The 24,276-nt window shown below is 40.1% G+C and overlaps 2 protein-coding genes across 4 annotated transcripts in view; one reads left to right on the top strand and one right to left on the bottom strand.

The window, feature by feature from the left end:
- Positions 1–411: 411 nt before the first annotated feature.
- On the bottom strand, positions 412–14,869 carry ABCE1 (ATP binding cassette subfamily E member 1). The gene is made up of 18 exons (XM_042837182.1): positions 14,773–14,869; positions 10,328–10,489; positions 9,724–9,809; positions 8,802–8,899; positions 8,314–8,431; positions 6,638–6,775; positions 6,418–6,487; positions 5,316–5,412; positions 4,458–4,547; positions 4,023–4,144; positions 3,608–3,829; positions 3,084–3,143; positions 2,942–3,000; positions 2,665–2,775; positions 2,440–2,582; positions 2,223–2,345; positions 1,175–1,286; positions 412–932 (listed from the first exon to the last, which is right to left on the bottom strand). The coding sequence occupies exons 2-18, from the start codon at positions 10,428–10,430 to the stop codon at positions 885–887; spliced, it is 1,800 nt and encodes a 599-aa protein (XP_042693116.1). The 5' UTR covers positions 10,431–10,489; positions 14,773–14,869; the 3' UTR covers positions 412–884.
- Positions 14,870–15,048: 179 nt separating this feature from the next.
- ANAPC10 (anaphase promoting complex subunit 10) overlaps positions 15,049–24,276 on the top strand; it is a 148,022-nt gene continuing 138,794 nt past the window's right edge. For 2 of the 3 annotated variants that reach the window (XM_042837169.1, XM_042837167.1), the window contains exons 1-4: positions 15,049–15,280; positions 16,585–16,701; positions 17,671–17,761; positions 18,502–18,622. In XM_042837169.1, coding sequence (XP_042693103.1) covers positions 16,587–16,701; positions 17,671–17,761; positions 18,502–18,622 — 327 coding nt within the window. In that variant the 5' untranslated portion in view covers positions 15,049–15,280; positions 16,585–16,586. Of the gene's footprint in view, positions 15,281–15,384; positions 15,498–16,584; positions 16,702–17,670; positions 17,762–18,501; positions 18,623–24,276 lie in introns of those variants that run through there. The other variant, XM_042837168.1, reaches the window with a different exon arrangement.

The raw sequence follows: 24,276 nt of genomic DNA, 5'->3' as shown, positions 1-24,276 counted from the left end.
GGACTGCACTACAGTCGAGGAACGTTCTGCTGACATCAGTACTTTGGAAGCATTTTATTACTTAGAAAACCTGCTTCTTCCTCTACTGCACAGCGTGTAAAGCAAAGCAGCTGGGACGTGAAGCCAGCCAGGGATCTTCCTTCACTTGTGCAAGTTTAAGTTACAGAAGCTTGACAGAATTTTAGTGTTTTCCTTGAGACTTTATTTGATTATTCTCTTGTACCTAGGCCTGATAAGATGCATATGGGTTGAGGACTCAAAGATGTAATGGTGTCCTTGTTTACACTCTTACAGGTGGTTGGTACTCCATCTTTTGTTTCTTTTTGTAATGTGAAAAAGGTGTGCGTGCCATCCTATAACCACACAGACACTGCTCCATCAGAACTTGTGCACCGTATCACAGAAGAGCTGTAAGTTTGGATGATATTTATTTATGAAACCCTCAGACAGAGAGATTCAGCTTTTTTAAAATAAGAGGATCTTCTGTATCTTGACGTTCTTGGTTAGTCTCCATCTTGTACACAAAAGCTTCAATGATTTTAAAAAATTCGGAAGTCCGGTAAGCACCTGGTGTGCAAGTAGAATAGATGGAATGGGAAACCTCCTGGTGATTTTGAAAAAACTGGAGCCTCGTTTGCACAATTTCAAGATGGTTTGGAATTACAACACTGGAAATAGGGCTGCATCACCAAAATATACAAAGTGGCAGTTTTAGTCAGACTCGATTTTACCCTGCTATTGTCTCAGATGTTACACGCAGCACAGGTTTAAGCTCCAGAAAAACCAAAGTGTTCTAAAACCCAATTGGGCCTTCTTATCCATCAATATTTGTTTTGAATATGCATTTCTATGGGCCAGTTACAAAAGATGCTCAAATTCAATATTTAGTCATCCAAGAAAAAGTAGTTTCCACTCTTCTTTTGTTCCACATCCTTGGGAAGAGAAAAAAGGTCAGTGTTACTAAAAGTAGCCTTTGGCAGACTTGGAACATAGCTGAAATTAAAACCAGTTAGCTCAATTCCTTCCTACTTTACTTATTACTCTTAATACTCATCCCAGGTATTGTTTTCCAGCACAGCAAGACTTGCACGCTAGCCTTCATTCTGCTCCTTATTTTAAATCCCAGATTTACGTGGAACAGTCATGGCTTCATCGCTCTAAAGGTGCTTCTTACCTTGATTGAATTGAGTTTGTTTATTCTTGGTCTGTAGTTGTTAGGATCTCTTCTGAAAGTGATTTCAAGTTGGGATAAAAACTTATTCATTCCAGCCAGGAGAGTCTGAGGACTGTTAAGAGAGGTGAGTGGTAGAGATGGTGCATAATTTCCAGCTAAGCTATCAGATGTTCCATGCTTGTGCTGACAGCTATTCCAGACTACAGAAAGCTTTAATTTCCAGCCTGAGCTCAGTCAGGTCCAGTAACACAACCGAGAGCAGGTATTTGGTGTACATATGCAATAGTTTCAGTACCTCTACATGTCACTAGAAGGCTCCTTGCTGCCTTTGCATTCTTCTTACTACTATTTAGATAATTTCAGGTGAGTTGGCACATAAATTATTTAGGTATTGAAAAAAAAAGTTGCAAGAAAAAATCATAACATGATGCTGAGAAGTAGTTAGGTGCTTGGGTGGGGTGTTTTTTATAATTCAGACTAACGTGGTCATCAATAACAGGCAAGCTAGCACATATGAAGACCAGTGTGTTTACTGCAGCTAGCTCCTATTAACTACTTCCATATTACAGTGCTCTACAAGCATCATTTCCAATATGGTTATTGTTCAAAGGTTCCATGGTTTATATGAAATTATTTATTTATTGGAACAGAAGTAGAGAAATCCAAAAAGGACAGCTTTATGCTTGAACATGTGAAAACCACAGATGCTACGGTGCTGTCAAAACTTGCACTTCCCACAGTATTTACCAGGTGCCAAAACCAGCCCTAGTTCACAGCTTTCTTTTAATGCATCTGGAAGTTTATTTTTCCTTAAGCATACTCTGCTAACAGCCCTTTCTTCATCCCTCCCCACTGATGCTGCCTACTCATCCTCCTGGGACTACAGTTCAACTCCTGTGCAGTAGACTAAGGCTAGAATAAAAAAGCTAGAGCAGCTCCTGACTTAATTTCCACAGGCAAGGATACTTCACCTCTTTTTTTTTCAGTTGACAAACAATTAATTTCTATGCTGTCATCCTGAATCTTGCTTACCCAACGAACCTCTTACCTGTTCGCAACTGTGTTCTTGGAAGGAACACCATCAAAAACAATCACCCGATCAGCAAGATACGTAGCCATGATAAAGTCATGTTCTACCACAAAAGCTGTTTTTTTAGCATGGAGAATGAAACTGAAATACAAACAGAACGGAGAGAGATCTGAATTTGAACTTACTACAGAACTACTGGAAGTGTTAAGCATTTTCCCCACTGCCTTCACTTTACCGTTTCATGACTCTAGCAGCCATCAGACGTTGTTCAGAGTCCAAATATGCTGAAGGTTCATCAATTAGGTAGACGTCTGCAGGTTTACCAAGACAAAGAGCTAACGCAACGCGCTGCAGCTCACCACCGGACAACGTTTGAACCTAGTAAGGGGAGGAGGGAAAAGTGAGCCACATTGCTCCTTTAATGCTTAAAAATCACAATATTCTCTCAGGCCATCAATACCTCTTGGTCAATGATGTTTTCTATTTGAAGAGGTTTCATTACATCAGTTACAAACTGGGGATGGGTATAGGCATCTCTTATCTTCTCATGCAGTAGCTGACGAACACTTCCCTATCAAAAGAAAAGTTCTGCCATTCAGTTTTACGTGTCCTGCTACAAGAAAATAATTAAAAACAAAATGCTCTTTTAATTCTATTCTAGGCATCAACAATTTCTACTTGTATACTAACAACGTGCTTTTTGCAGCAAACACTTAATAAATCAGAGTTAAACATACTGTAGATTTAGGGCTGATCTTCTGTGGCTTGTAGCTGACGTTTAGAATTGGGACCTCACCTACAAAAAGATAAAGTTAATCATGAAAACAAGAGCCTTCCCCATATCTTAAACACAGTACTTCAGTGGAAACTAAGCAGTACCTCCTTCATCAGGTGTAAGTCTTCCTGCAAGCATTCGGATAAATGTAGTTTTGCCAGTTCCTAAAATAAGATACAGGTTACCTATATTTGAGACTTATTTATTAAGAAGGACTGCAAGTAAAATCAGTGATAGAACAAAATAAAAACTGGGTAAAGAACACATTTTAAGATGAAACTGCTGAGTATTCCTACGTTTACTTCAAACAAGCAGTTTTTGCTATTGGTTTTCAAATCAAAAAGACATTGAAAGCTACAGCAGTCTAGATGCATGGCTAAGCTTGCCAGCTCAATAATCATCCTGCCCATTTGAGTCCTTAAAATGGGATAACAAAATCACAGTATTCTTGACATTCAAGTACCTTCAAGTTCCCACTCTTTACAAAGCAAGCTCATGGCACATCTTTACTAGGAAATGAGCATTCAACTTGACTTAAAAACATTCATTTAACAGCCTGGCCCTGATTCCAGAAAGGTTTTAGGGGCAAAGGGTTCTTGGAATCATTTCTAACAAGAATTCCACTTACCATTTTCCCCTAACATCACCATGATTTCAGAATCTGTAAATTCTCCAGCTACTATGGATAGTTCAAATTCTCCCATCTTTTTTTTCATTCCTGGATATTTGTACATACACATCTTTTTAACCTCTTCTTCATTTGCTGTTTCAGCCACTTTAAATACCAGAGATGCATCTCGAAACCTCAGATTTTCAGTGGGAACGTAGCCATCTAAAAAGATGTTTATGCCTACGAAGAGAGAGAGAATTAAAAATACCTAACAGGAAAAAAAAAAAAGGAACTTCTGTACAGAATAGTAATCTTTTAGTTGCCAAAAAATTACATAACAGAAGGAATACACATTCACAGTATTTTCTTTAGAATATTCTTTCTTCCACGGGATTTTTTGTAGGTTTAAGAAATAAGAAAAGGCAAGAATTACCTTCTCTTACGCTGAAAGGCATAGTGACGACACCGTAAGCACTTGGCACACCATACAGGCAGCAGATGAAGTCAGAGAGATAATCCAACACACTTAGATCATGCTCTACAACAATAATGTACCTGAAAAAAAGCAGTCAGAGTTTTATATTTCAACCCCAAACACACTTATGTGGTGTTGCATACACACAAGCTATCAATATTTTCACATACTTAGTAGAAAATGTTCCCCAATGCTGCAGTATTAACTACAGAAACTACAGGACATCTCCAAGGTGCAAAAATCAGATAGTACTGGCTTGGAATATTTTAAACATCTATTAATGTACCGCCCTGAGAAGTTTGCACTTGGAGGCAGTTGGACTGACTTCTTTCAAAAGCTCTGTGCAGTTGACTACTATTACAGACTAGAGCAACACTTCACAGTTACACTTACCTGTCAGGGTTGATCAGGGATCTAATAGTAATGGCAGCTTTCAAGCGCTGCTTGACATCCAGGTAGCTCGAGGGCTCATCAAACATGAAGCTAACCCCAAAAGAAAGAGTAAGATTTTAGAGAAGGTAAACTTTCAACATATTCAAATCTAACACCAGCATTTCAACCATAAACACAGGAATAAAAATTTACATTACGTCTATTGGTGGAGAGTAAAAGCGAAAATTGTTTACTGACACTTTCCTTAAATCTTTGGTTAGTATAACATGAAATTGTTAAGGCTCTGAAAAAGGTATGTTACAACAAGTCACCAATCCGTTAGGAATTTCATGCACTCAGTTTTGATTCATTTTAAATGTAACAGCAAGTGCAAATCCCCCAACTGTAGGAGACTGGCAGAAAGATGTAATCTCCCCACAGATCAAATCGAAACAACAACAAAATAAAAGCCAGAAAATGCAGTCTTATGATCTTGCTTTCTTGATCCAAGGAGTCAAGAAACAGCACAGACTACATACAGCCTGTATTTCCTGGCTGCAGTACAGAGGAAGAGGGAAACAAGTTCCCAAAAGTTGGGAAGGATCTCATTTCTGTCCATTTGTTACTCAAAGATGATTGAGGTACGCTGACAAACAGCTACCTCTCTGAAACTAGATATTTCTGGTCGGACAAATTAAAAACAAAACAAAAAACATTCTACAAATGAAAGAAAAACAGATCCAAGGTCCCAAATTGGCCAAAGCGTAAAAATCAATCAATCTTCTGCTCAAATATTTCTTGCAAAACATAAACATTAAAGGACCGCACTGTAAGACAGGTTAGTAGAAGCAGTGTGTAATAGAAGTAAATTAAACATACATATCAGCCTTCTGAATGCAAACAACTGCACAAGCAAATCTCTGAAGCTCTCCTCCTGAAAGGTCCTCAACATTTCTTTCTTTCAGATGGGTTAAGTCTGCAAATAAGAGTCTAATTTTAGATATGTTACACCAAACAATTCATACGCTGATTACCTACGCAAACATGTATAATCACAGCGGACATCCTACATGGGGGAAAAAAACAGAAGTGAAGTAAGTTCATACAGAATCACCGTAACGCTATGCAGAGGAGTCACAGCAACAATAGCTGACTGGTTTGTATGGCTGCTTCCTAACAGGTATAAAGATCACGTTCCTGTTTGCTTTTCCCCCGTGTTTTAACTGAACATTTCTGTCTCTAAGAAGAAAGCAAATACCATTTTTACAACCACGTCCTGTGAGACTTCATTGAAAAGTTCTTATTTGCAGGACAATCCAGTCCTCCAAACATTGCAGTGAATGGGTAAAGGCAGTTGTTTTCTTGTCACAGACCACACTTCTGGTGGTACAACTTAGCCCACCTTCACTACCCAGGTCTACCAAAAAGAATCTTGGCTTTGCAACGCCTAAATTAACACCTCAATTTAATTAACAACTGTATTCAAAACATGTACAAAAATTATTGGGGCTGGACTATGCAGATGTTCCTATTCGTTATTCTCAGAAACCAGTATATTACTTCCATTAGAATTACTTACACACAGCTCTCTGAATAAGAATTTTTACATGCTTGCATAGTATTTTCTACATGCAATGCTTCTCACCATAGGAGATGCTAGGATTTTGATTGAGTTCTAAGTAAGCAAGAACAGCAGATGGCAACTGGAATTTTTCCACTTTTAAAATAAACATGTTCTACCATGAAAGAGAAACTGCATTTGATTCTGTTAATTAGAACGTGTCAATTAGCTTTCCTTTGATACTAACAAGTATTTCTGGCATTGGTTCAGGCAGTACGTAAAGCAAGACCTGAGCTTTCTGCCAAAGTACTTTTACATTTTAGATTAAAAAAAAAAAAAAAGATGATAGAATTTAAACCATTGAATCTGCAGCAACTTATTTCTTTTCGGGATAAATACTGATTCTGCAAACTTACTTACCAAGCTGCTGACATACAACAGTTTGTGTCTTAGTTTCATCCTTTCTATCCAGAATTGATCCCACCGTTCCCTAAAAAATAAGCAGTACAGATAACCCAACAGTGCTGTATCAAGATTAACTGCTGCAGACAGTAGAGAGTTTTTCACTTCAACAAAACCTTTAAAAAGAAGCGTACCAGGAGAAGCTCCTAATTTTCCATCAAGTAGTGACATTTCTTACCTTCGCGGCTTTAGGGATCTGGTCCACGTACTGAGGCTTAATGATAGCCTTTAGGTCATCTTCCAGGATCTTGGTGAAATAATTTTGTAATTCAGAACCTCGGAAATAAGTCAAAATTTCTTGCCAGTCAGGTGGGTCCTGTGACAAAATTAAAGCCCATTTTTATTTAAGACATTTCTGATGGTGTATTTTAGGTTACTGCCTGATTTTAAAGTGCCAACCAACACGGCAAATGGAATTTGCCTGCAAGATTGAAAAAACAAAACAAGACCTGGATAAAAGCTAGTCCCTTAATTGTTTTGTTGCCTCTACAAAGTTGTGTTAAGAACAAAACAAGCCAACTGCGAAATGGAGAAGAGTTGAGATTGATTTTCGTTTAAGGCGCACTGCCAGTAGCTCTCTCAAGAAAAGCACCTTACATTTGCACCTGGACAATTAAGATGTGTGAGTGAAACTACGTCACAGGGCCAAATGATGCTGTGGGTTACTGTAAAGGAATGTATTTGCTAGCTGATGCAGCTCATCCGAAGGAAAGGGGCTAGACTGATAAAATCAACTTGTGCAGAAGATGCAATAAAAACTGGTCATCTTCTCTGCTTACAGACAATGTTTCCAAGGAAAGAAGAGGAAAAAGGAAAAATCAAGAAAAACCCAACACCTCCAATAATAAACAAAACAAAACTATTCAGTGCAATCACCCAAGGGAAAAAACTTAACCTGAACAGTATAATTTTGCTCAGCGTTGCTACTTTCAATGATGCCAAATTAATTATTTTGATGGTTAACACAGTACAGAAACAGAGTAGCACAACTGTATTTCCAAGCCAAGCAAAAACACGCAGAGGAAATGCTTCCTAAATTTTAGAGCAGAAGCAGCATGTAAGATTCAATTCATACCACATGTTTCTGTGGTCTTAATGATTTGGCTCTTCAATGGAAAGTCTGATTTTGGAAGCATGACAATTCAATGAAGTACATTCAAAGAGTCAAAATTTTGCTATTTCTGCAATCTACCACCTGAAACAAGAAGTCCACAAAATAACATAAACCATACTTAAATAAAGATGGGAGACAACAGCTGGAAGGTTGTTACTTCTTTGTAGTTTCACGTGGCAGCCATAAAATGGATGATTAATTAAAATGATATTCTTTCACATAACGAAACAGACGAATAGAGGTTCAACAGACATCACAAGGTGATGCGAAGGTGGGAAAGTGCTAACTGAAATACTGGCTGATAAGAAGAGTCACAGTAGTGACTGCCTTTTCTATAATAATTTTTGGTCTGTTGGAGTACTGTTAGTTAAACAAAGTCTCGTAAATTATTTTCCTGGCTGGCTGCTTTTGGCAACGTGAACAAACTAAGGATTTTCAGAACACAGTATTGAAGTGTACAGTTGGAAACGTCCTCATCAACAATTAACAACAACCACATTTTTTGTAATAAGAAGTCTTTAAAAGAATCAAAGACAGAATAAAGAAAATAAAGAATACTTGGTTCTGTGATAAACATCCTTCTACTACTGTTTTTGGGTGGAGTTAGATCCTGTGGCTGCAAAGAGGTAAAGCTTCACTGTCTTTCCAAATTCTACCCCATTCCTACGCAGGAACATTTGCTGAAATTGCATAACAACAGCTATCTATAATGCCAACTCTATTTTATTGCTGATACATACATCATATTTTCCAAGATTTGGCTTCTGCTTTCCTGCTAGAATTTTCAAGGCAGTTGATTTTCCAATACCATTGGTTCCAACCAAACCCAGGACTTCACCTGGACGAGGGATAGGCAACCTGCATGCGACATCGATAACTTTGGGTTAATTGATTTAATCCCGTCACATACCAAGATTTGGAAGTGAAGTAAATGCTTCAAACCTGTTTTCAGACTCGCTGATTATTTAAACCTACACTGTCAATCTGACAATACACGATGGAGCAAAAATTAAGAACAGTCTGGTTTTTAATCAGGAACATTTGTTCTGTAAAATAAGCACTCACTGTAATTTCACTACAGTATTTTTAAGTAAGAAAAACAGTCATTAGCATCCAACAATGAAGCTACGGAGCCAATAACCATGAACAGCTGGCTGTGAACTCCTAGTTTAGACTAACAGAATCTTGAGAAGTTTTGTCTTTTACAATGATCTGCAGAATAAAATACCTGTGAAGTTTGAAGGCATTGGCACAGTATCTGTGTGTTGTTTCTTTCTCCAGGTTGCTCGGTAAGTTAACAATTGACAAGGCTCCAAAAGGACATTTCTGTAATTTAAACATACTTATGTATTATATTACTTACGCACACAAACAATTTAATAACAGAATTCTTATTTTTGGTACTGCACAACTGTGTGCTTCATTTTTTTTTTTTTTTTCCAAAAAAGAACTTTCAGAAGAAGAAGATTGGCTACATTGCACCAGTCAAACATTTTTCGCTTCTCAGTAAAATACATCAAACCATTTACAGGCTATGTCAATGATTTTTTAAACTCAGCACTTTAATGACTGGAGTTTTATATTACAGACTTTTATATTACAGTCAGGAATTGGACTCGATGATCCCTGTGAGTCCACTCCAACTTGGGATATTCTGTCAGAAAGCTACTTCACTGTTGTTTAGTCAACTTAGTCCAAAGAAAGACTATAGCACGCTTTTCAAATTAAAGCAGCAATGCAGACTGTCAGTCAGTGACAGAAGTTAAACAGCATATATGCGATAGCTCTCTTACAAAAGAGCTTGTTTGCTGTCTACTGTTATAAAAACAACCCACCAAGACACACAACAACAGGAAAAAAAGAAAAAACACCACCAAATCACAAGAAAACCACCACCAAAACCAGCCAGCCAACCAGCCAAACTCCCAACCACCCCAAAACGATGTTATAAACAAAATGATACAACCTACATCCCCAACCCCACCAGTTCAGTAACCTACCACAGTATTTCAGTTCATTTTAACAATAACAGTTGACAAGGTCTGATTACTCAGGGAAACAAAAATACTTTGTGTAGTTTCTGCATAGTAATATAGTGTAATTTTAGCATAATAACATTATCACTTTATATAAAGCAGATAAACTTTTACCTTGATGCAAATCCCACAGCCAATACAAAGTGTTTCAGAGATCCATGCTATTTTGCTCTGTGGTGCGACTTCTATGCAAAGTTTTCCTGGTGACAAAGAGTAACATTAGCTCAAGAAAGTTTCTGACGTATCCTATTTGTTGCTAGTACTATTAAATTCCACAGAACACGCAGTCAAGTACTTGGAAGAAATTCTTCACGGTGAGGGTGGTGAGGCACTGGATGAGGTTGCCCCGAGAAGCTGTGGATGACCCATCCCTGGAAGTGCTCACAGCCAGGCTGGAAGGGGCCCTGGGCAACCTAGTCGAGCCGGAGGTGTCCCCGCTCATGGCAAGGGTTGGAAGTCAATGATTTCAAAGATCCCTTCCAACCCAAGCTATTCAATGACATGATCCTACCAAGAGCCACAGCAGCTTTAAATCATTTGAAGGCCTGAAAATCGGCATTACTGCTATGAACTGCTCACGCTTTCAAAGATGAATGTTCAACTTAAATAGTCTTCATAAAACAAAGAACAAAACACCCAACACCCTGGCTCATTCTCACTGAACGTTACTTCAAACTTCCCAGAGTGCTTAAATACTTTGTTAAGATGCATCTCTTACCCATTCGAACCACAGGACAACTCTTCTTGCATTCCTGACGGCATTTCTTTGGCTTACACTTGTCATGGTTGACAATAGCAATTCTTGTTAATTTGTCTGCCATCGTGCACGGTTGATGGCTGCACGCATTCACCAATTATGAGGGCGATCTGTCTTCCAGATCTTAAAGAAAAAAAAGGAAAAAAACAGAACACAATTACTGACAGGGAAGAGAGTACATATTTCAAATTATTACTAGCAGGATTCAGAGAGGAAAAAAGCAAACTGTATTTTTTTCCTGTTAAAAACAGACAACAATCAGGGCAAATACACTCAGATACCAGTGGAAAGGATACTGATGTAATGGCTTAGGTTCTAAAATCTGCTTTTCCATTGCTCTCCAATTTCTCAACTGTAAAATAAAATTGCAAATGCATTTGCTTCCTAGAAAAGCATATAATAGCAAGAACTAAATATAATGTACTTTGTGTCAGCAGCTTGACGCCTAACTGTCAGGGAGTCCTGACATACTTCTCATTTCCACGCAACCTGCACAGTCCTTCCAAGAAAAGGAGTTCAATATTTCTTATGAAAAGAACTGTCCTCTATTGTCCAGTTTATCTTTGTCTCTCCAAACTAAAGCTTTGCAGGCTATTTGCTACATATGGCTTTTATATAACGAAAAGTCATGAGTTTCAGCCTCCTGAAGAAATCAAGAATAAAACAGCTACATGGCATATTTATTACATTTAACCCTATTCACTAAGAGCTTCCCTGTGAACCTCAGTTAGAAAGAACCCTACAGACACTATTAATAAGAAAGAAGGGAAGAGACTGGCACCTTATGCGAAGCAGAGATAAGAAATCAAGATGTTACCGAATCTTTCAGTGCTTTATTACCATGAATGTTCTCAGTGCTGCCTTTCCGAAGTCATAGCCTTACTCCTGCTTTGAATTCCCAAAGTATTTTAATGGCTAAAGATGCTCTCATCCAATACAAAGGGACGCAACCATTTAGCCACGTCCCCAACCTTCTTGTGGCCGTTGCTTATTTCAGTATCTCTATTTTTTCTTTAATATTTTAACTTCTTTTTAAGAGCCAAAAAGTAAATCTTAATGACATCACTGATGTTATTAACGACCGAATGTTTAAAAAAATAATAAGACTCACTCCATAGTCCAGTGGCTGATATATTCATTGTTGGCATGGAACAAAGGATTTGCAATTCTAACTTTAATACATTTTTCTTACACCAGAAAACAAGAAACATTAAGTTTATTACTAAAAACTCTACTGATGTTTGGCAATTTTCCAGGTAACTGACAGAATGGATTTTGCCTGTGTTTCAATGAACACAAAGATACCTTCTTCAAGAATACATTATACTGCTTTTTAATGAAAGTTCTGTAGTCTGCAAGGTGCAGAGTGCCCAAAGAAACACTCTCTACAACTTCCCAAAGGAAATGCCTCACCTGGGTGAGTCCTTCTTCCGAAAAAGCCTGTGTGGCTCAGGACTTTGAGCAGGCAGACCACACTGTCTACCTTCGGGCAGGGCTTTCCTTTCTAGTCACCTTATCTCTAACAATGCACACAGCTATTTCCACAGGTTATAAGAGCAGCAGACAAAGCACTGTAGCTCAGGAGCTTGCTTTCCCTGCCCAACCTCCCTAACCTGTGGTAGATGTTTCTGTCTGGGCAATACAGATTAGCAGGGCAGACAGACTCACTGCACTTTCCACCTTTCCAGTCTGGTGCTTAGCTTCCATTTAGCAACAGAGGAGGAAAAGGGAGTGGGTCCCTCTAAAAGACTACACCAAAATGGCTTCAAACACTTGGTTTATGCATTTACTTCAACAAGCTTTCCTCGTGATTTTTCACACAGAGGGTGGTGACGCAGTGGAACAGGTTGCACAAGGAGGTTGTGGATGCCCCATCCCTGGAGGCACTCAAGGCCAGGCTGGATGTGGCTCTGGGCAGCCTGCTCTGCTGGTTGGTGACCCTGCACACGGCAGGGGGTTTCAAACTGATGATCACTGTGGTCCTTTTCAACCCAGGCCATTCTATGATTCTACGACTCTAATCTCGGTGGGAAAATTCAACTGAAGCCTGAACAGTCAGTCATTGCTGAATCAGACCTTGGTTCTTAAGTAACACAACAGCCTTGCAATTCTTTTTCTTCTAATGCCACTATATGTGAAAATAACCACCTGCAGTGAAGAGTTTCAAATTGCCTCAAAGTCAGAGATGTAAGTGCACCAAGCATTTAAAGATTACAGGGGGTGGGAGAGAGAACTACACAGCCAGTATGGAGATGTGGGATGAGGCATTCCTGCTCCCATGACACGATGAAGCACCAGTTTATTCAAAACTCTATGGTGATATTACACCATTTTCAGAAAAGAGTATTTGTCACTTCCACAACATCTCCAGGACTGCCCTGATGTCTACAATGACTGCTACCCACAAGAGAGAAAAAAAGATAATTCTCCTCAGAACTGCTAGTTTAGAGCAGAATAAATAGGTGTCCAAAGCCAGACTGAACTGTGGTTGCACACTCACATGCTGTTCCCTCAGTAGAGTTTAGTTTAATGCATCGAACAGGACTGTCTGATTTCAAGGTGCGAAGAGTGAACTCATAAAACACAAGTCAGCAACAAATATGGGATGCGTATGGTAGAGCGCAGCACAGCATTAATTGCTAGGTACAGTCAGCAGGAGAAACTGGTATTCAGAAGCACTTAAGCTCAGATCTGTGTTTCTGCTTTCCAAATCAAGAACAGAACGGAAGACAGAGCACAAAAACATTTGTCTACCACTAACTATAGAGTGGTTATTTTGGATCAGCAAATTTTGCCAGAACTACGGACTGAAGGTGCAGGTGAAAGAATGAGGAAGAGTAACAGCTACTAACCAGAACGTTTTCAACACCTTGCCAGTATTATTTATTGAAGCCACATGCTGCAAACTAAGTCCAGTTGTATCACTTACCAGAAAAGTGTCTAAAACTGAGACACATAAAAATGTTATCACAAACATTTCAAGTCAATGTTCTTATGATTTTTGATAGATCATTATTTATTTCTTCTGTCACAGGCATTGCTCATAATAGAACTGTCACGTTAGAATGACAGAGAAGGATTTGTAATTGCTTGGAATTACGCAGAACATACAAGCACTAACAAAAGTTACAAGTGAAGACTGAAAGATAGCTAGAGTTGATTCAACTAAATGCTACAAAAGCGAGATCTGTGTTCAGAATTGAGTCATACTTCAGTTACTTTGCAAAAGAAAAACAGTTAATATTTTTAACAAATTACATTGCATCACGTGTAAACTAAACACAGTGGAAAGAAATGAGGATGAGAAGCATTCACACTTTCCTCTGCAAGTAATAAGCCTCAAGAATTCTTTCTTGATCCACTGCTAACGGATCACATTCAGTGACTCCACAAGAAGAAAAAGTTAGTTAGAATGCCCCAAGTGACTTTATATTAAACACAAAGAGTACGCATGTGCCGGATCACTACGTTTGTTAGCGTGAAAGCAGAAGCAGTGGGAAATGGCACAAGTACCACCAAGGTACACTCAGAATTACAAGCCAGCATATGCTTCGGTTTTGATGTTTTAGAAACTGAGCTGACGCTGTACAAGAGGTTTAATAAGCCCCAAACCTAATGACTGTACTTAACTCATCACACCGCTCACAAGGCACGAATATGAAAATGAACGCAACGTGAATACGAGAAGCGTCTGGTCAAACGCACTGACGCAGCACAGCGAGTGGGTGTGCTCAGCTGTGCTGAGCCGTGGTCATTATCTCTCCATCTTTCATATTTTCCTTCAACGTGAAGCAAAAGGCACAAACCCAGCAACTGCCATCGGCACACGGGAAAATTACAAAAGGTGTCGTTTTTTTTTTTTTTTTTTTTTTTTTTGAGCATGGCAGAGAGCAAGTGCTGCCGCGGCCTCGGAGAAATGCCCTCTTCGCTTTTGATTTTTACTTGCGACTTGCGAGAAGCAGCCTAACCCTTTTACCTTGTCAACATGGCAATCGAGTCATCGCTACCTTGAAGGAGTCTCGATCTCCCTGCCACGCAAGCAGGCAGCCGTACACCGGGTGAACTTCCTGACGTTAAGCCCGGCTGTCTCCCCTAGCAGCGTCAGCCCCGCCGCCCAGCCCTCCCTCCTTCCCCTGACGGCTTTTTCGGCCCGGCTCAGCCGCGGGGCTGCGCCCGGATCCGCATCGCCGTGCCGCACGGCGCGCTCCCTCAGAAAGTGGCCGCAGCGCGGGGGGGCCGAACCCGCATCGCGACCGGACTGGGGGCCGCGGTGCCACAGGAAGGGGCCGCGGTCGGGCCCGGCGCCTAAAGCCGAGCCATCGGCACGGGGAGAGGGGCCGTGCCGTTTCCCCGAGATCCGCGCGGACCCGCGGACCCACTCTCCCGTCTCTCCGCGTCCCGCTTACCGAGAAACGGGGCCCGCCTTCCGGACCGGGCTCAGCGGCCGCCGCAGCTGCCGAGCGCGGTCCGGCACAACGTGCTCCCGCCGCCACCCGGCCAAGATGGCCGCCTCCCCCGCAGGGCGGGGCCTGCGCCGCGCACCATAGAGAGGAAAGGAAGGACGGGAAAGGGGCAGGGACAGAGCGGCGCCTGCGGGAGGGAAGAGGCGGGGCGGGGCGGGGCGGGGCCGCGCCCGTTGATGGCGTCATCACCGAGTGACGCCGGCTGGAGCGGCGCCTGACGTAAGCGGAGTGCCCGCGCTCCCGGTTGTAAGGAAGCCCGGCTCCCTCAGCTCTGTCCTTGTGCGGGCCGCGCGCGCCGCTGGCCGAACGCGTCCACCTGTTTCCCGCCCCCGTATTTAAACCGCTTGGCGCGTGCGCGGCCGTTAAACGGTCGGAGTCGGCCCGCTGCTGAGGGAGACGGTCCCGTATGCCGTCTTTCGCTCCTGTCTGTTCCTGCGGTGCTGAGGTTCAGGTGCGGTTGCGGCTCCTCGGTAGGGTTTTTCCGTTTGCGGGCCGCGTGGCCGCTTGACGGGGCGTTCTTTGGGGTGTGCGGCCGTGTGTGCGGGCTGCGCGGGAGCCAGCTGCGCGTGGCTGTCGGTATTGCGGTCTCTCCTCTGAATCAGTTACGAAGTGAAGCAAACAAGAAAAACCTTGAAGCTGTCTTAACTATCTACAAAAAGAAAAACAAGGTGGGGGAGAAGAAGGGCTAATAGCAAATCCCTGGTGCAGACAAATGTGTACTACAGAGCTCAGATCTCTAGTGTCCCACAGTAGTTGTAAGCTTTGCGGTTAGTCTTATATGGCTCATGCTGGCTTTCTTGCTGACCTGCGTTAGCTCTGTAGTGACCCAGCTCTGCACTCTGTGGGCACTGAAGGAATCCAGTGTCCCATTCAGTGTCTAGCTGGGTACTGAGAGACTTTTCCTTGACTTCATTCTCCTTATGAGCAAAGGATTAGAATTTGAGTCTTCTTCCCTGACTTCTCAGTACTTCATGTTTAATCCTAGACTTCTATTGTGATCCCTTGCATGGAGGGGTTATATTTGGAATTTTTTTTTTTTAAGTATTTGTAAGGCTTCTGTGGCGTTTTGCTGGAGGTAGTCTCTGTTTGATATGGAGAATAGCATCTGGTCTTCTGTGTATGGCAGTAGTGGAGGGGTGAAAGTGAATGCGATTACTTGAGCAGTGCAACTCACAGCTCAGTGATTGCAGGTAAAAAGGGGAGATGAGGGGAATTGTCTCTGGATGTGTGTGGCAATAATGAACCTCTACTAAATTAAGGGCTACATGATTTGTTTAAACAATCCCTTCCTGTTTTGAAGAAGTATCTTTGGGAGGATGGACTTGCTCTGATTTCTGAATGTGCAGAATAAGATGTCTTCCCTTCCCCGCTTCCATTTAAGTGAAGTTGTAGTGCTAACATTTAAATCAGCAGAGCTTATTTTCATTTCTTTAAAAAAAAAACACAGCACCAGATAAATAACAGCAGCAAAAAAAAAAAAAACAAAAACCCATGCCTGAAACTAACTCAGTATGTGTGGAAAGAGTGAAGTAAATAAAATACCTCATGAGTGTTTTTGGTGCACGTCAAATTGAGGTGCATATTTTTGCATCTGTGTGGAACTGTATGTATTAGTGTGATATGTCTACAGTAGTCTTTAGAGTGTATCATTTATATAAATGTGAGGTCACAGGGTTAATGCTTTATTTGAACAAACGTCATCCTTATTTTTTTTTATCACTGTGAAAATGTGGCTAACTTTATTTTTTTAATTAGAAATGACTACCCCAAACAAGACACCGCCTGGTGCTGATCCAAAGCAGTTAGAGAGGACGGGTACTGTAAGAGAAATAGGCTCACAAGCAGTTTGGTCACTTTCTTCTTGTAAACCAGGTAAAAATCACAAAAATTGATGTAAGGATTAAATATAAATTTTGCTATTTAGTTAAACATTGTATGTTTTCATGAAAAATTGCCACTTATAAAACCGGATCTGATGTATGTGGAAGTGTCACTGTAAGTAGTTTTGGCCTAGTTCATACTTAAGGCATTTGGAAGTTATAGCTGTATCCTCTACAAATCTGAAAATCCATGTTCTTTTCACTCAGAGTGATTAAGTTGCTATTCCAGGAATATCTGTTGGGAACTGATCTATTATTTTCCTGCAGCCTGGAGTCAATGGTTACGTTGTCTTAATGTTGTGCTCAGGCTGGAACCTGTTGGTCTGGTATCCTTGAAGAAAAATACTTTATTACTCAGTTACTTCACTAGAATAAAGGGATTTTTTTATTGTAGGTAGAACTTAGACTGCTAACTGAAAACTTGTGTGAGCAATTGTTAAAATGACGTGATGAGTAGAAGGATAATGAAAGAAGGGGAACAATGTGTTTTTTTTTTTTATTTAAATGTTACAGCATTAGCTTACAAAAATATCTCAAGAAGCAACTTGTAAAGAAAATACTACTTCTGCTAAAATTTTCTAGTAATGGAATGGTGTCTTAGTGATTTTCATTTAGTTCAGTGGTTTGGTTATAGAATATGTAGACACATGGAAGTGTTAAGCATTTTTCTTGCATTTGTTATGAATTAGTTCCTTCCATTTGGAATTGGACAACATGTTGAATGATTAAAAATCCTGCAGACCTCAATAGGAGATAACGTGAGGGCACTCTAGTACTGAGCTTTTGTTGGCAGGCTCTTGTAGTTGTGTCATGAGTACAGATTGAGTATTTGGAAATAATTCCTTAAGGCTGAGAATACATCTGTCAATTTGTAAAAGAAATAAAAAAAAAAAAAAAAACTGTGATGTAGGCATCACAAATTACAATAATGTTCAAGACTGTCATGTTCTCTTCGTCTTAGGATTTGGGGTGGATCAGTTACGAGATGATAATCTGGAAACATACTGGCAGTCGGATGGATCGCAGCCTCATTTGGTGAACATCCAATTTAGGTAATAAAAATGTCTCCTTATGACTTAGATCATTTTGTGTAACTTCGTGTTGATGTCTATTCGCCAGGACTGGAGTTGTGGAAGTGCAGGGGCTCCTGAAGTAATCCTGTATGACCTAACGGGCAAAGGGCCAGTTAAAAAGCACTTACAAAGATGAGTATTTGAAATGATGTTACGGCTGTTAAATTCCTAAATGAGCAACAAAAGGGAATTGTTAGGAGTAGGCCATTTGTAGCAATTTCACATTTACCTATGTGAGGTCACATTAGAGTCTTAATTTTTCCTGTCATTGAGTGTAATTCAAAGGGTAGTTGTCTGCTTTTAAAGCAGTCCTGCATTTACCGATGACCTGAAAAACCTTTTATTTTTCTGTTTTGCTGTGATTGAGAAGATTGGCTTTAGGATGTTTTCAGTCTTCTAACCAAACTCTTAAGATGCACAGTCGCATTTTGTTATAGTAGTAGAGCCCGTGTTTGGTAAACCAACCATATGTTTCATCACATAGAAGCACTCATTTGGCATCTTGCCTTTTTGTTGCAATTTTTTGTATTGTGAGCTTTATGAAGACAGACAACAGACACTGGTGCGGTTCTAATGTGTGCGCTGCTCCGTGTGCTAACACCTTTTGCTTTACAGTAAGGTTCTTATTTATCAGTAGACCCTCATACTGTGTTATAGCATCGGACTCTTCATGAATGTCTTTCTTTGGGATGCTTACACACTCCTGCTGTTTCTTGCAGACGAAAAACAACAGTGAAGACATTATGTATCTACGCAGACTACAAGTCTGATGAAAGCTACACTCCAAGCAAAATCTCTGTCAGAGTGGGAAATAATTTTCATAATCTCCAGGAAATCCGGGTAGGTCAATAATATTTTGTCCTTCACCTTGAAATAGCCCCCTTTTCTTAGTGCATTTGATGTGACAAAAATGTTGTTTGTGGTGATGTGTCATTGTTCTTGGAGTGGTGAAGTGTCTGGATTTGTTTCAGTGTTTGCTTTTATTTATTTTTTTTTTTAAGTTCTTTGGGTTGCTCTTTCAGATTTTGATTACCAGCATGGTTGTAACAGGTTTGCTATTTGGATCCTGTAATGGATGATAGAATGGGGTCTTCAGAACAGAACTGTTTAGAATTGGTAGATATGAAGCATCTGAAAGCCCTATGCATGATATACACAAAAAAGAAGAGTTAAAAAAAAAAAAAGCAAGCATTTCCAAGTTTAGGCTTTAGAAGGAGGGAAGAGGAGAAAGAAAACAGTCATAATGTAAATGATTTTTGTGAAAGGATTACTGGACTATCGAGTCTTGTCTGGGGTCAGAATTTAAACCTATGGACTTCTGTTATGGCTCTGTATGTCACAAGTGTTGTGTGTATGGCATGTGATGATTATAGTGGGCAGTCATTCAGCACTCAGACGGATACATTATTTTAGGCTGGGCGCTTTGAAGAACAGTGTGACTTCCACTTCCATAGCTGTGATATTTGGTGCTTGTCATTTTCAATAGGACATATTAGAAGAATGCAGCAATTGAACCAGTGTTGTTTATGATGGCACCTTTAGCCAGCGTGAAGTTTCTTTGGAAGAAGCACTGTGGTGGGATTTGAGATGCTTGAACTACTTAGTTTTGTTTATGTACTGGCTTTTGGTAAACAGCAAAAGTAGCTGTTACTGTTGTAGTAGTTTGCCAGGTAAACTAATTGAGTTACTTGTGAGTTGGTACATTGGAAAATTATTCATTATGGTAACCTCATTTTCCAGCTTCCTCATCTTTGGTCCTCAGCTGCTATTGGGTTGCCTGTTGGGAAGGTTTATCTGAAGTCCCCTACGTGCCAGATCTCACAATAAGAGAAGGATGAGCAATGACTGCAAAAGAAATGTTTTTATAGTGTTCTGAAGTTGCACTTTGATGCTTTTTATTGTTTCCCTTTCGTTTTTCTATCTTCTCAGTTCTACTCAAACTGTTCTTGTTTGAATGTTGTAGATATGGAGGAGGGGGTAGGAAGCTTAGTAAACGTGTGTGCTTGTGCTATGCTATGTTCCACTCTGGAATTTTTTTTAACTCAGATTAGTTGTCCAAAACTTTGAAAGAACAGCACAACACTTACGCTAGGTCTTAAATGGAAGAAACTTGAACTCTTTTGAAATATTCTGCTAAGAAATGCATCAGCACACCAGAAGCTTTCATCATGTTCTGTCTTTTCCTCTTCGTTACAGCTTAGCAATTTGTTTCACCTCGTCGAACTCTAAAACCAGGTTTCTTTTCCTTGCTAGTCTTTAAGTCTGTTTTGTGAGTGTCCACTAGATGTCATTGTTGTCCCTATTGATCAGTTTCTGATTTTGCGTATGTAGTCAACTTTTCCAATAATTTAAATGGTTGCTCTTTTATAATATTTACTGTAGCATTCTGCATATATCTTAAGAACGTTAGTTTCTGACACAGTGGTGAGCTTCCACTATTGAGGGTATATGCGTTAAAGGTCTGTATAAACAATAAGATGGATTTCCAGAAGAACTTTGAGCTTGTGCTGTTGGTTATAAGCATGTTTATGTTCTTGGTTTCTGAGGAGATACTCAGTTTTTTTCCTTCTTAAACACAAAATGACATAGATAGTGTATTTAATTTAAAAAAGAAGGCACTTGCCTGTGAAATGTACGTAGTAACATTTATACTAAATTAATGAGACTGTGATATGTTGCAGGAGAGCAGCAATTCTTATGCGTAACACATGTTTGTGTATTTAATCTTCAAAACTGAAGAAAATGTGGGCAAGCTGCTTACTAATGAGCTGCAGTACTTTGCTGTAAAATGCCCATTTTCAATTCTCTGGGCATTCTGATGTTAAATGTTGCTATTGGTGTTCATGTTTACTGATCTGCATGGTATTCAAAATGTATTTTAAGTTTTCTCTTCAATCCTGAAACAACTTAATTTCTTCAGCCTCCCTGACACACAGGTTATTAAAGCAATGTAAACAGATGAACTCTTGAGAGAAATCTACTTAATTACACAATGATTATGCTATTGGCTTCAGGACTGATGAACCAGGTTGTGGATTCAAATAATTTTTACATTTTTCAGTGGATTCTTGCCCAGCTCAATGTCTCATGAAAGTCCTGTGATGCTTCCGTGCTATTTTTTTCCCCAATGGTCTTGTTTTTGATAGAGTACAATGTCCAAGTTTAATCCATAGGATACCATGTGCTTTAGATTGTTGTCTAGGCTTGTAAAAATGTCTTAATTTGGAATTCAAAATGAAATTATTTTTTCGATCTCTAGAAACAAGTTATTTGTCCCTCATCCCGTGGGTGAGAACAGCTCTTGCAATCTGACAGTATTTGACTTCTTGCTCAGCTGGAGGAGCTACAGTTAAGAGGTGTGCAGCAAGACGTCTCTCATGTCTGTTTAGAGAGCAAATGTTGTCTCACTTCCCGCCTCAGACTTCTCCAACATAATGGTACAGATTATTTCATATGGACACGGTAGTTTCTAGAGGCCTGTTTTAAACAGCGTCTAGACTGAAGCATATGAGAACTTATTACTCTTTGTCACAGCATGGTAATAACTTGCTGTAAAGGAAGGGAGCAGGAAGTTTGTTGCTGAAGACCACTAGTCTTCTTATCATACTTCTCTTGCTAATTGCCTTTGTATGTCTTTCAAAGCATTGAGATGATCAGAAGTATGTCTTATCATAAAAAGGTTGTTTCACATTTGGGCAGATGCTAGCGTTTCGTATCCAAATTTATGCTTCTTTTAGAGGTAGAACTCCTACGAAGGAGGCCAAGTTGTCTATTCTGCTGTGCCTTATAGAGGACTCAGCAGTCCAATATAGTGTTCATGTCTTGTCAGTAACTAGAGATGAAACAGGAAATCATTTGCCTATTCAGATTCCATTAGGAATTCTCTTCCAGCATATCTGTTGGACTTAGCACAATTTCTTATTTGAAGGATGTGTTCTTCATTTACTTGTTCCTGTAGTTCAGGGAAAGGAAAACAATTTGTGCTGGGACGAAAACATTGCCAGTGTATGGCATTGCTCTGTATGCTCTGCTTTTAAATGGGCGTGCTTTTACAACTGTGTCAAGGTAGTAATAATTCACATACTAGGCAGGATGTATTGATGTTCAGGTTTGAAAGGGAATAACCAGAAATACTTGACTGGAGAAAAGCTGCAGACAGTGGATGTTCTTGATGCACTAGGGCTGGTCTGCACATGGGTAACATTGTGGCTTTCAGAAACCTCAGTAAGCCAAGTGTTTGCTATTTGCCTGCTTTGCAAACTGTTAATGTTGAAGCAGGGTAACTAGTGTGGTTAACAACCCTTGTAGATACAGCGGTCCATTGCTGATCAGTCATAGATGGGGTGGGAAGATGTTTTGTTGCTGGCAGTCCTACCTGGCAGAACTTGCACCAAAGAATAATAACAAGCATTAGAATTTGCTGTGAAGAGGTCTGCCTGGACTCAATTGTATGTTTGTTTTTCTTGGAACAGAGTCAGCCATAATGGTTTTTATCAGGACTCAGTTATGGAGATGGTTTTGAAGACTCAGATGAAATTCCTGTTACCTGGCTATCTTTGCTGGCAAGTGTGGGCCTTCTGCTTTTTGCTAGGCAGCGTGGCTGCTACTTGCTGAGTATCTTGTTGTCAGATTTTCTCACCCTTCTGGTTTTGATTCATGCTTTGTAGCCTCTTGCTCCAGACCCATAGCAGGCACAGCCGTCCTGTTGTGCAGTGGCATTTAGGCTGAGCACCACGGACAGGGACACTTCTGTGCTGAGTGAAGAGACTGTGTTACAGCCAAGAGCTGTCGCTCAGGAGAAATGCCCAAACTGAGGGAGTTGTCTTAAAAACAGGGAAATTTAGGCTCTACTGTAATATAGAGCGTCCACTGCCTGTACTGGGGAGGGTAGATTTCTGAAACGTATTAGCTGCTGATCTGTTTTCTGTATGTGAGGTGATTGTAGATTCTGACAATCAAGGAGAGGTGAACTTAATGCAGTATTGTTGCAAGCTAATGGATTAAGTAAGTTTACTATTTTTGAGTGTCTGAGATGTTTAGGATGCATTTTAAATGACTTTCCTCTGAAGATCTGAGCTGATAATTGATTTAGCCTCCTGACTAAGCTTAAAGTATTTCAGCTAGAAACCCTTCTTTCATGTTCTTAAGTGTAAGAAAAGATGCAGTTCTAATCCCCACTTATTTCTTGAGTTCAGAATTATCACTTAAAATATTTGATTAGCATTCTACAAAATAAACCTGATGCTAAGAGAGGATGAAGTCGAGTTTGATAGCATTTAGAATGTGGTCTGTCTTTTCTATCTCTAGGATGTTCTGTAGGTGAGATCATCAAACCAGCTTCTTCATTTTTATCTAGCTGTTTTGCTAATTGAGTATGGATTTGCTTCACCAGCATGCATAAATCATCTGGTAATTGTATATAAAATTTATCGGTACTGGAAATTTACAAAGCAGGGGAGAAAAATGATCCACTGGTATTTTTTGTTTTATTTTTTTAAATCTTGTGATGGATGCCAAGGGGAAGGGTCAAATTCAGGAAACAAAATGGTTTATAATTCATGCAACTACTGCATGCTGTTCCTGCATTTCAACGGAGAGGATGTTTTGCCAGTCTGGGATATTGACAGGAAATGTTGTTTAGTTAAGAAAGGCAGGTGAATAACACCACTGTTCCCTGCACGTATCTATGGATATATGACCTGCTCATCACTGTTGTGCTTCGGGACGCCAACCAGCGTATGTGTCAAACTTTGGAAATTAGGCAAAGAATTGGAGTTGTTTTGCTTTGGATGTCCTGAAAGAGTAGTAAATTGGGAAAGCTTCCCATGGAATCATGAGAAATGCAGTCACTAGAACAACATTCTGTGCATGTGAGACGTGCGTACAGCGAGATCCACATTAGCTCTATCATTTAGGAATAGATATGGTGTGTGGGCTGATTCTTGTTGGCCCACACACTGCAGCGTTTTTATCTTTGCGTGCTTTGAAATGGCATCCTAAGAGAAACCTCTTCTATTGGATCCTGTAAATTGAAAAACAAAATAAGAAAACCTAAACTATTCTACGTTGTATGCTGCATGTAGATTTTTTTTCTTGTTTTGTGTCCCAGTATTCAAATTTGAATCTGAAGGCACCTTTTCTTTCCTATAAAGGGAGTCAATTAGGCAAAGGAATGTTAAAGAAGCCTTGTATTTTTAATACTGTCAGTTTGACTTGTGAAGCAGAGGAAAAACAGTGTCAAAGAAAGTGACAACAGCTCCATGAAAGTGAGGAACTTGATGAAGCACAGAGCTTTTCTCAGGGGAACTTGAGGCTAGCAACTGAAAGCGTCTGGGATTATAATGTTGGTCATGATTATTCGGTCTAAGCTTCATCATGGAAGAGGAATTAGGAAATGCATGTGATTCTTCACACAAAAGTGAAAAAGATTTTCTCTCTATGCCATTGCAATGAGAAAAGGCAAGATAATTAATGATCTAATTAGCATCACTGGT

This window comes from Centrocercus urophasianus, unplaced genomic scaffold (assembly GCF_019232065.1).
Source record: "Centrocercus urophasianus isolate 14NV4802_14NV808 unplaced genomic scaffold, USGS_Curo_1.0 seq_69, whole genome shotgun sequence".
NCBI lineage: Eukaryota > Metazoa > Chordata > Aves > Galliformes > Phasianidae > Centrocercus > Centrocercus urophasianus.
Note: the sequence above shows the minus strand (reverse complement) of the source record. Positions and strands in the feature narration are given on the sequence as shown.